This window comes from Oryctolagus cuniculus, chromosome X (assembly GCF_051225735.1).
Source record: "Oryctolagus cuniculus isolate XC-2025 breed Fujian yellow rabbit chromosome X, ASM5122573v1, whole genome shotgun sequence".
NCBI classification, from domain to species: domain Eukaryota; kingdom Metazoa; phylum Chordata; class Mammalia; order Lagomorpha; family Leporidae; genus Oryctolagus; species Oryctolagus cuniculus.
Genome location: NC_142888.1, coordinates 2,674,800 through 2,687,576, shown reverse-complemented (window position 1 = coordinate 2,687,576; position 12,777 = coordinate 2,674,800). Strand labels below are relative to the sequence as shown.

Here is a 12,777-nt window from a genome sequence, read left to right as displayed (position 1 = left end):
GCTAAACAGAACCCCTATCTTTTTGAGCCACACATCCAAATATCCATCAATGGAGTAATATGATTCCTTGGCTTCACGTAACAATAATCCAGGGGAATAGAGATAAAGCTGTGGTTTCACCTGCTGAAGCCGGGTAATATAGTCTCTTTTTTAAGTGTGCAATTTTCCATAGTAAGCTAAAAAAATAAAATTTGAGTTGAAAACTAGATAAAGTAACACACAGAAGTGTCATCGTTTAAATTTTAATCAGCTATTTTCATCTCTGTATGTAAAGGATACAACATTTTACTAACTTTAAAGGCAGGAGTTGCAACATTTTAAAATGCCTAAAGTTTCTAACCCTGCCCATCTGACCTCTAAAAGTGAAGAACTGTAAAAAACAGGTTAGGACCTATTTGCTTTTTTTTTTTTTTTAAAGATTTATTATTTTATTTGGGCCGGCGCCGTGGCTCACTAGGCTAATCCTCTGCATGCGATGCCAGCACACCGGGTTCTAGTCCCGGTCGGGGCGCCGGATTCTGTCCCGGTTGCCCCTCTTCCAGGCCAGCTCTCTGCTGTGGCCCGGGAGTGCAGTGGAGGATGGCCCAAGTGCTTGGGCCCTGCACCCCATGGGAGACCAGGAGAAGCACCTGGCTCCTGCCTTCGGATCAGCGCGGTGCACCAGCTGCGGCGGCCATTGGAGGGTGAACCAACGGCAAAGGAAGACCTTTCTCTCTCTCTCACTGTCCACTCTGCCTGTCAAAAAAAAAATTTCTTATTTTATTTGAAAGTCAGAGATACACAGAGAAATAGAGGCAGAGAGAAAGAGAGGTCCTCCATCCGCTGGTTGATGACTTGGGCCATCTTCCATTGCTTTCGCAGGCCATAGCAGAGAGCTGGTTCAGAAGTGGAGCAGCCAGGACTCGTACCAGTCCCATAAGGGATGCCAGCATTGAAGGCGGTGCCTTTACCCACTACACCACAGCGCCACCCCTCCCCCATTTGCTTTTTATTTGGACATCAGCTCAGATTTTCCAGATTAGCTTGTAAAGTAATGTGCAGGGTAAATATGGTGGTAAAATCCCATGTGGGCACCAGTTCAAGTCCCAGCTGCTCCAGTTCCGATCCAGCTCTCTGCTATATGGCCTGGAAAAGAAGTAGAAGGTGGCCCAAATCCTTGGTCCCCTGTACCCACATGGGAGACACAGAAGCTCCTGGCTACTGGCTTTGGACCAGCACAGCTCTGACCATTGTAGCCAACTAGGGAGTGAACCAGCAGATGGAAGACCCCTCCCCCCCCCCCACCTTTCCTCCTTTCTCTGTTTAAGTCTGACTTTCAAATAAATAAATAAATCTTTAAAAAAATGTGTAGAAGTCTTAATGGAGAGCAATGGGCAAGATCAACAGCCATGGATCCCTTCAGTATACTTTTTACTTCAATGCTGTTACGTGTGATGTGAGAAGCAGGTTCTTTTTTCCTCTCAAACAGTATAAAATGCCCATTTTAAAAAAAACTAAATCTGAAAAAAAGTGTGATTACCACAGATGTCTGAGATATGGGGTATTCTGGGGGCAAATATTTATTCATTAGTCTGGGTAAGGAAAAATAATCTGTACGCTAAAAGCACAATCTTTCACACGGAAGATAAGTAGTATTTAACATGACTGCTAAAAATTACCTTACCTCTCCAAATCCAGCAATTCCTGGCCCTTCAAATGAGGACCCCAATTAATGTTTCTGATTGTGATGCTTGATTCTTTCATAATCAACTAGTGATCTCTAGTACGCCAATACAAAGTTATAAAACAGGTGGTTTTTCTGCCAAGGGCCACTTGGGTATTTATAGCCCAAACAAAATTATCACATTAAAAATGAGCCTGCAATAGATTTATTGAATTACAAGTCCTGCCTGTAGTTGTCTCGGCATGGCCAGACCAAATTACTTCACAGGCCTTATACAGCCCACAAGCTGGGCATTCTCTACTCCCATTTTAAACATCCTGTGACAGCAGTTTTGCTTTAATAGTGAATGGTGACGTTTCTGCTAATGCAAACCAAACACTGTTACCTCTTCCCTCAGTGCATACTGTTCAATGAGCTTCTTCAGCTTCTCTCCCAGTTCAATATTCTCCTGTCGGAGTTTGGCGTTGTGTATGTCATGTTGTTCCAGCTGGGCTTGGATTTCATTTAAAGTCATCTGGAAATGTGCAGTTGCTTCTTTACGCCGTTCCTCTTCCTCTCGTGCCTGCTGCACATTTTCCTCCTTATTATCCAAAATAATTTGTTAATTATATAGGCCCACAGAGAAAATGTTCACGAAAAAAGCTGCTGCAATTGGTATTCATTTCCTATAGGCCCAAGTGCTGCTTTTGAACTTCAGTTTCTCCCCCTAACTTATGACTGGAAGGTTCTCATTTACAGCAAAGAACCTTTGCCTAAGTAGAATATTGGAGAGATATAAACTTTCCTGCTATAAAGTAAGTGTTGCAGGGCTGTGGAAAATTCGCTGTACTGAAATACAAGGAAGGGGCTTCTCCAGGCAGCCAGTCCCCTCCTTGCTAGCTTGATACCTGAATTACACTTTCCATGCTCTAGAGGAAGGAACAAATGGAATCTTCATTGCAGAAAACTTACTTTCAACTCTTGCTAGGATACAAGTGTCAAAAGCCCTTTACATGACTGAACAGTTACCACTTGATTAAAATGTTGATTTGTTCTGGGAAAAAAAATGCTACCAACTTTAAGATCTAAATCCTAGGGTTCAAGAACAAAGAAATTAACAGCTGCAATGTGAGGTAAAGATTCCACGGCCTTGAAGGTTTGTTGGGGTGGAGGTTGGCATTTCATTGGAGATCCTGCTCCAAGTCAATTTCAACTAAACACATGGGCAGGTCTATCCCACTATAAGAGGCACATTCTTGCCTGTGGCACTGCTCTTTCTCCCTTTTCCTCTATTCATACCAATTTATTTTTGCGTACCTGCTCTGCTTTCCTTTAAAATAAGCCAAGGTACAAATGCAATTTTCAAAGTACCTAGCAGGGTAGGCATATGCTAGAGTTGTTAAGTCATTGCTTGGGACTTCTGCATCTCACACATGGATGCCTGGTTCCAGTCCCATCTCCATTTTCGATACTGCTTTCTGCTAATGTGCAACCTGAGAGGCAGTGAATGATGCTTCAAGTACCTGGATCCCTGCCACCCATGTGGGAGACCTGGATGAAATTTTGGGCTCCTGGCTCTGGCCTGGCCCAGCCCTGGCTACTCCAAGTACTTAGAGGTGCAGCAATATTAACCAGTAGATGGAAAATCTCTTTCAAATAAATAAAATAAATTTTTAAAAATTTTTAAAGATTTTATTTATTTATTTGACAGGTGGAGTTATAGACAGAGAACGGCCTTCCATCCGATAGTTCACTCCCCAAATGGTGTCAACGGCCAGAGCTACACCAATCTGAAGCCAAGAGCCAGGAGCCTTTTCTAGGTCTCCCACATGGGTGCAGGGGCCCAAGGACCTGCGCCATCCTCTACTGCTTTCCCAGGCCATAGCAGAGAGCTGGATCAGAAGAGGAGCAGCCGGAACTAGAACTGGTGCCCATATGGGATGCTGGCGCCCCAGGCCAGGGCTTTAACCCACTGCACCACAGTAGCAGTCCCCATAAATTTAAAATTAAAAATAAATGAAAGGGGCCAGCACTGTGGCATAGCGAGTAAAGCTGCTGCCTGCAGCGCTGGCATCCCATATGGATGCCGACTGGAGTCCCGGCTGTTCCACTTCTGATCCAGCTCTCTGCTATGGCCTGGGGAAGCAGAAGTTCCTGGCTCCTGGCTTAGGATCAGTGCAGCTCCAGCCGTTGTGGCCAACTGGGGAGTTAACCAGTGGATGGAAGACCTCTCTCTCTCTGCCTCTCCTCTCTGTGTGTAACTCTGACTTTCAAATAAATAAACAAATATTTAATAAATGAATAAATGAATAAAAATACCTAGGAACCCAACAGCTGGAGGTTGGCCAGGGTACATGGGCAATGGCAGCTATGATATCCACATAAGATTCATCAGGAGTAGTTCCTTCTAAGACTCACTCTGATTCAGTCTATTACTAGTTTCTCATTTCTGAGCAGCTTTTCATATGCCATAATCAGCTATATCAGTGCTCGTAGAAAACTGGCAACCTGGAGCCTCCTGAGCCCTAGTTCTAAGAGCAGAACCTTGGGCATAAACATCTAGAGTCCGTGTGACCAAGTCTGAGGTAACCATAGAGCTTTACTTTAAATAAAAAGGCAAACTTTACGTAGAAAGAGTTGGTCTTAAGGCCAGTGTGGCCATCTGTGGAGTGAACCAGCAATCAATCTCTCTCTCTCTCTGCCTCTGCCTCTCTGTAACTCTGCCTTTCAAATAAATAAATAAATCTTTAAAAAAGGTAAAAAAAAATCATAGCACAAGATGTCTGCTTAAGGAAAAAAACAAAGAAAGAAAGAAAAGATATAGAGTTGGTCTTGGGGCCTCCACTGTTGCATAGTAGATTGGCCCTGCTCCAATCACACTAAAGCTGTTTAGGGAGTGAACCAGTGGATGGAAGACCTCTCTCTCCCTCTCTGTAACTCTGCCTCTCAAATAAATCTTTTTTTTTTTTTTTTTTTAAAAAGAAGAAGAAGAGTTGGTCTTACATTTATAATGACCTCACACGTGGCATCAGCCCAAGTAAAACAGAAAGCAGGTAGTAACTGTCTCCAAATAGAGGCAAGGATTTATTTCAAGTATATTCAAGGTGATTATAAACCAGCTAAGTATCTCCTGAAAAAGATAAATGAACCAACTAACCTTTAACGTTTTATTGTGACGCTGAAGTTCCCTGCAGAGAGATTCTAGCTTGCTTCTTGCCAAGATAGCCTTGCTGTGTTCACTTTGCAAGTGAACTTTCTCCTTCACAATCTGGGCTTGCTTCTTCTGCAGAATCTTCATTTGCTTCTGAACATTCCTGCTCTCTTCCAGCTAAAATTGACAAGCACTTTTCATTTAGGAAGTACAAGAAAAACCTCAGAGTTATGGCTGGAAGAATTACAATAAGAGCTACGGAGCACATTTTTAAAAAGCCAAAAACGATAGTCTAATAGTTCATTTAAATTATTTCATGCCATAGCACACCACCAACTCTCTCCTCTGTTTTCCAACGTGACAGGAAAATAAGCAAACTTAGGGTAATGGGGGAAAAATCTTGTTTTCTTGCCTCTTACATATTCTTTTAATAACAACTCTTTATTATTCAAGTTTTACAGAAGAAATTTATCACCCCAGAGACATTAACAAACCACCTAAGATTCCCTAACTGGTATACACTGAAGTATGGATTTGAACCTAGCAGCCTTAACCATTGGCATTCTTGACTTCCATCGTAAGTTGGAGTGCTCAGTTTTGCCACCTTGCCTGACTGCAGGCACTGATCTCGGCTCTTCCTGGTTTCAACTCAATGACTCACAGGTAGTGCGGGGTCCCCAGTTCCCAGCCACAGCTCTGTTTTGTTGAACAGAAGATACCCTTCACTGGATAACTCTTGCCCCAGAAGTTTCCTGAGGCCTACTGGCAATGCTGTCCACGTATTCTGTGTTTTATCCTTGGGAAAAACGAACTAACTAACTCCTGTCCCGGTTGAAACCTACTCCAATGTCGAAGACCAGGACCAACTAAGTTGTAAAGCCAGGAATGTCCTGAATTGCTGTTTGCTGGGTGAATATCCAGACATTTCCTTCCTATTAAAAAACATGCTGAAGGGGCCAGCGCCACGGCTCACTAGGCTAATCCTCCGCCTTGCGGCGCCGGCACACCAGGTTCTAGTCCTGGTCGGGGCGCCGGATTCTGTCCCGGTTGCCCCTCTTCCAGGCCAGCTCTCTGCTGTGGCCAGGGAGTGCAGTGGAGGATGGCCCAGGTGCTTGGGCCCTGCACCCCATGGGAGACCAGGATAAGTACCTGGCTCCTGCCATCGGATCAGCGCAGCGCACCAGCCGCAGCGGCCAATGGAGGGTGAACCAACGGCAAAGGAAGACCTTTCTCTCTGTCTCTCTCTCTCACTGTCCACTCTGTCAAAAAAAAAAAAAAAAAAAAAAAAACATGCTGAAAGGCCAGCACTGTGGTGCAGCAGGTTAAAGCCCCAGCATTCCATATGTGTACCAGTTCAACTCTTGGCTGCTCTATTTCTGATCTAGCTCCCTGCAATATGCCTGGGAAAGCAGTAGAAGATGGCCCAAGTGCTATAGCCTATGCACCGACATGGGAGACCTGGAAGAAACTCCTAGCTCCTGGCTTTTGCCTGGCCCCTCCCTGTTCATTGCAGCCATCTGGGGAGTAAACCAGTAGCTGGAAGACCTCTCCCTCTCTGTCTCTACCTCTCTTTCTAACTCTGACCTTCAAATAAATAAAAATAAATCTTAAAAAAAAAAAAAGACATCAGGCCAAAGTGAGCAGCCATCTTTAAAAAAGAAAAAAAAAAAAAAGACATCAGGCCAAAGTGAGCAGCCATCTTTAAAAAAGAAAAAAAAAAAAAAGACCTGCTGAAATCCAAATCTAAAATATGGGTTTACTGTGCTTTGTGCTTCTTTTCTTATTTAAAGAAATGCTGGCCGGCGCCGCGGCTCACTAGGCTAATCCTCTGCCTGTGGCGCTGGCACACCGGGTTCTAGTCCCGGTCGGGGCGCCGGATTCTGTCCCGGTTGCCCCTCTTCCAGGCCAGCTCTCTGCTGTGGCCCGGGAAGGCAGTGGAGGATGGCCCAGGTGCTTGGGCCCTGCACCCCATGGGAGACCAGGAGAAGCACCTGGCTCCTGCCATCAGATCAGCGGTGCGCCGGCCGCGGCGGCCATTGGAGGGTGAACCAATGGCAAAGGAAGACCTTTCTCTCTGTCTCTCTCTCTCTCAATGTCCACTCTGCCTGTCAAAATAAATAAATAAATAAAGGAATGAATGAATGAATGAATGAATGCTGATGCTTCAGGAATCAAAACCATCAGGTTTTATTTTTCTAAAATAACATCCACAGGTTATTGCACTGAAAGGGTTATCAGAATTCAGAACTCCATAAGCAGTGCTCAGAAGGTTCTTTGTGAGAAGAATGACTGCAATTTTACATTTGGAACAAATGAATCTATTTCAAGGTTAAATCAACACTAACAGATAAGAAGGCAGCCATGCTAACTTTTCAATAAAGCTTTGACAGATCAGAAATGATGCTGAGTCACAATTTCAAGAGCAAGAGTGACATCTTGTGGCCAATGAAAACATCAAGCATCCTTATAGGCAGTATGCTTAGATTTTAAAAATAACTACACTGCATTTCTGACAGGAAAACTCATTGTTTTTGCATAACCACAATGTTGTAATCTTACTATGAACTGTGCCAGCAGCACAGTTTAAAAGGCTGTAGGTTCTGCACATAACCAGCTGTGGCTTCACCTGAGTGTGTGGCTCCCCTGCCTTCCTTGACTCTGGGTACCACATCCTGAAGCCTGTGTTCATCACTCCTTTGCTTTCCTTGTTATGTTACTTTATTTCTTCTGTGTGTTTTTGTTTTTAATTGGTTTTACTTTTGGCTAGTGAAACTGAGGAATATTTTTTTCTTTAATTTACATTAATCTAAACTGAAACAGCCACATGTAGCTGATAGCTTTTGTCCTGGACAACCAATGCTCCATTATATTGCTAGGACTCACCCATATTGTTGGTACATAGATAAAGACTGGGGCTTAGCAAACTGCTTCTATAAAGAGCCAGCAAGTAAATACTTCAGGCATCATATACCACATTTGATCCTTGTCACATTTTTTTTTTTAGATTTTATTTATTTTATTTGAGAGAGTTACAGATAGTGAGAGGGAGAGAAAGAGAAAGGTCTGCTGTCCATTGGTTCACTCTCCAAATGGCCGCAACAGCCGGAGCTGTGCAGATCCGAAGCCAGGAGCCAGGCGCTTTTTCTGGGTCTCCCATGCAGGTGCAGGGGCCCAAGGACTTGGACCATCTTCTACTGCTTCCTCAGGCCATAGCAGAGAGCTGGACTGGAAGTGGAGCAGCCGGGTCTTGAACCAATGCCCATATGGGATGCCAGCATCGCAGGCAGAGGATTAACCTGCACCATGGCGCTGGCCCCCACATATTCTTATTTTTAAGAAACAGTTTTAAAATGTTAAACCCGTTTTTAGTTTATGGATAACACAAAACTAGACTTCAGCTGAACTTAACCTACATGCAATATTCCACTTTTTAAAAACATACCACATGCACAAAATCACACTTTATTGATCTCTTCTATGTCAGTGAGCGTTTGGGTTGTTTCCCAGTTTTATTACAGTGCTATGAACATTCGCACTTGTGTTTCTTGGTATATGCATGCAAAAGTTACCTAGAACTGGGGTTATACCAGGCAATTTCTGAATGTTCAATTTCAAATGACAACCCAAATTATTTTCCACAGTGACTGGCAAATTTATATTCCCAACACCACTAGAGCTACATCCTCTCCAAAACATAGTATGATCAGGTTTCTTAATTTATGTTACTACAGTGGATCTAAACTGTCATCTCATTGTGATCTTGACTGGCATTTCCCTAATCACTCGATTATAAAACATCTCTTTCTGTATTTATGGGCCTGTGTGTTAGGGTATCTCTTGTCTACTGTCCAACTTTTCACTGGATTATTTGTTCTTTTTGTATTCACTTGTTGGTATCCTTTAGATATTCTTGATACTTAGGGGCTGGTGTTGTGGCACAGCAGCTTAAGGTGCAGCTTGCGCCACCGACATCCCACATTGGAGTGCTAGTTCGAGTCCCAGCACCTCCACTTCTTACACAAGCTTCTTGTGAATGCACTTGGGGAAGGCAGCAGAAGATAGCCCAAATACCTGGTCCCTTGCCACCTTGTGGGAGATGAGGCTAGAGTTCCTGGCTCCTGGCTTTGGTCTGGTTCAGACCTTGCCATTACAGTCATTTGGGGAGGGAAGCAGTAGATGTAAGATCTCTTTCTCTCTGTCACTCTGTCATTCAAATAAATAAATATTTTAAAAAATAAAAGCTGGGGCTGGTGCTGTGGCACAGTAGGTTAAGCCTCCGCGTGCAGCGCTAGCATCCAATATGGGTGCTGGTTCGTGTCCTGGCTGCTCTTCCAATCCAGCTCTCTGCTATGGCTTGGGAAAGCAGTGGAGGATGGACCAAGTGCTTAGGCCTCTGCACCCGCACCCAGAAGAACCTCCTGGCTCCTGGTTTCAGACTGGCCCAGCTCAAGCCATTGTGGCCATTTGAGGAGCAAACCAGCGGATGGAAGACCTCTTTCTCTGCCTCTTCCTCTTTGTCTGTAACTCTGCCTCCAAAATAAATAAATCTTTTTAAAAAAATTTAATAAACTATTATTGATATTAACCCTAATGGTTATATCTTTTGGAAATACATTCTACCTAGTTTGTGGTGTCTTCTCACTTTCTTTGAAGGTATCTTTGATGAAGAGAAGTCTTAACTGCAATAAAGCCAATTTGTGCAATCTTTTCTCACGGTATTTTTAATATCATAAAAATACTTCCTTAACCCAAGGATATTTACCTATTAATATATCTAAATAATCTATAACTTTTAAAGTTTAATTTTTGACCGCTGAGCCCTTAATCCATTTGTAATTACTGACTGCATACAGTAAGAATCTAATTTCATTTTTTTCCCCATTAAGGATAACCATTTTTTAAAATTCCACTAACATCATCAGAATGACAATCCCTATCCCCCACTGCCAACAATCTATAGATTCTATAAAATGCTCTTTGAAATCCTAAATGCGGGGCCTGCACTTTGGCATAGCAAGTGAAGCCGCCACCGGCAGTTCGGGTATCCCATATGGGTGCCGGTTCAAGTCTGTTCAAGTCCCGGCTGCTCTATTTCTGATCCAGCTCTCTGCTATGGCCTGGGAAAGGAGTGGAAGATGGCCCATGTCCTTAGGCCCCTGCATCTGCCCAAGAGACCCAGAAGAAGCTCCTGGCTCCTGGCTTCAGATCGGTGGAGCTCCAGCCATTGCGGCCAGTTGGGGAGTGAACCAGCAGATCGAAGACTGACCTCTCTCTGCCGCTCCTTCCCTCTGTGTGTAACTGACTTTTAAGTAAAAATAAAGAAATCTTAAAAAAAAAAATTCTAAACGGTGTCCCCCTCCTATCCCTCACTGGAACTAAGCCGAATCTAATATTTATAGAGTAAAGAGTTGTCAAGATACTTCTGACAAAATGGACAATATATCTACCCAACCAAATATTAAGATTTAGGATTACACTATAATAACCTACACAAACTGATTACAGAAGGAGAAAGAACAGCATTATAAAGTATTTAAGGATGTTAACAGTATCCACACCTAAAAGCAAAATGCTACAATTTGATGAACCTATATGATCTATTGAATGTGGTGACCACAAGGTCTCCCAATGGACAATCCTAAATACAACACACAGGACTCCACCGCATTTGTTCTACAGAATAGTTATATATATATATATACACACACACACACACACACATACACGAATACAACAAGCACAGTAATGTAAAATGATAAAGTCATAAAAGGGCAGAGGATAGTGATGGCAGAACAGAAGTCTTGGAATAAATCTTAGGAAAAAGCTGTTCCCGGAGCTGGTGCTGTGGCATAGCAGGTAAAGCCACCACCTGCAGCCCCAGCATCCCATATGGGTGCCGGTTCTAGTCCTGGCTGCTCCTCTTCCGATCCAGCTCTCTGCTGTGGCCTGGGAAAGCAATAAAGGATGGCCCAAGTCCTTGGGCCCCTGCACCCGCATGGGAGGCCCGGAGGAACTCCTGGCTCCTGGCTTCGGATCGGCACAGCTCTGGCCATTGCGGTCATCTGGGGAGTGAACCAGCAGAAGGAAGACCTCTCTCTCTGTCCACCTCACTCTGTAACTCTGTCTTTCAAATAAATAAAATAAATCTTAAAAAAATAAAGGTCTTTAAAAAAAAGAATTATTAAAAAAAGAAAAAGCTATTCCCTTTCATGGTCTCACTGCCATGTAACCTATACTCTACCTTTTAAACAGAGTGAGTGCTGTTTCAAGAAATAAAGCTTCAGAACACTTTCTAAAAATAGTAGCCGTTCCATTTTTCATATGTTCAGCACAAATCTATAGAGTTTACTCATAACCATATCCACACACACACACAAACATAATTAAAAGCCACAAATAGAAATACCCTATATATACCCTTGATACTTAAAAATGGGGTCCAAGGTCTGGCAGCAGCCTCATCATCTGAAGTTTTCTAAAATGCACAGTCTCAGGCCTTGACCCAGACCTAGTGCATTTTAATAAAAGTTGTGATGACTGCGTGTCTGAAAAGAACTGCCCCAGATGACTATTTTTTTGCTCTTTCTTCTAACCCACGCATACCTGTCTGTTGTTATATCACTGGGTCAGGTGCCTAACCTTCTACACAGTATTTTCTGATTCTTTTTTTAGTCTTTTGTCCTTTTCTTCCTTTTTTTCCACCAATTCTAGCCTGATTCTCCTCATATACAGCCAGTGGAAGTACTCATGCCCTGAAGCCAGCAATCCAACCACACTGTTTTCTGCCACCTTTGCATTTATGACTCTTGTAGGCCATTTTCACTGGATTGTCTATTGCTCCAAATACAAGGTGTTGAATGCCAGCTAAATGGGATATACATGGACCACTGTATCAACTAAGGGAAAAGTAAGTAACTGTCATTCTTCGAGTAACAAATAGAATTCATGCTTAAGAGCTGGCCACTGATAAAAAGTAAGGGGTTGTAATATGAATAACTGCTTTAATAACAGAAGAAAATACACTGAAGATACATCAAACTTCTAAAGGATGCTTCATCTAAGTATTTCACAAAAGGCAATCATTAGAACCATTTATTCTATAAATTTCCCACAATTTTTCCTTCAGATAATTCTATGATTTTCCCATTCAACTTAAATAGGATGAAAGGGCTTCCAGATTGAGACTGCTTTCATAATACCAAAAAGATAATTACCACTACTTGAATTAACACATATACAGAACAAACTCTTCAATGAGGTCAATTGCTTTGGAAGATAGGAAAAAGAATACATGGCACATAGTAAATGTAAAATAGCATTTTCTGAGATAGTACTATTTTAGTAGACTTTCTCTAACTCACAATTTCAATCAAAATGGTTACAGCTTTTATCTCTATTAGGAAAAGTTAAATACAGGAACCACTAAACACCCAACTGACTGGCATCGCTAAGGCATCACAACACAGCAATGAAAAGGCTGACTTAGAAATACTCTACAACTGATTTTTAGAAAACCTATGCCACATCTTAGCATTAAAAAGTTCTCTATAAATAATCTTGGAAAATAAAAGTATGCAACCAACAAAAAGCCCCCAAGACATCAGATTCATCCATTCAGTTTTGAAATAAAATATAATTTTACATTTAAAGCTGTATCAAATTTATACTTTAAAAAAGTTTATCAAGCACATATACATTCTGCTGTATTTTACATTGCCCTTGTACCCTTGACTTAATACTCACAAGATCAGCATATTTCTTACAGAGAGCTGCCAACTTCTCTTCTGGGGTTGAAAGGGTGTTTAGGGCTTGCATCAGTAATAAAACTTCTTTTCCTGATGATTAACAAGATAAGAAATAAGTCCCAGAAGATCAAATTTAACCTGTGACTTCGACTAACATTTTCCATGTTCTGACATCCAAAGTAAAATAATTTATACTTAATAACTAGAAATGAGATTTATCCAGTTCAATTAAGAAAGCT

At 42.3% G+C, this 12,777-nt stretch overlaps 1 protein-coding gene across 2 annotated transcripts in view; it reads right to left on the bottom strand.

The window, feature by feature from the left end:
- The window catches only part of TXLNG (taxilin gamma), a 60,619-nt gene that overhangs the window by 14,999 nt on the left and 32,843 nt on the right, over positions 1–12,777 (bottom strand). For both annotated transcript variants that reach the window (XM_002719921.5, XM_089324953.1), the window contains exons 3-5: positions 12,537–12,628; positions 4,800–4,970; positions 2,049–2,243 (exon numbers count right to left, since the gene is read on the bottom strand). In XM_002719921.5, the coding sequence (XP_002719967.1) occupies positions 2,049–2,243; positions 4,800–4,970; positions 12,537–12,628 (458 nt within the window). The remainder of the gene's footprint in view (positions 1–2,048; positions 2,244–4,799; positions 4,971–12,536; positions 12,629–12,777) is intronic.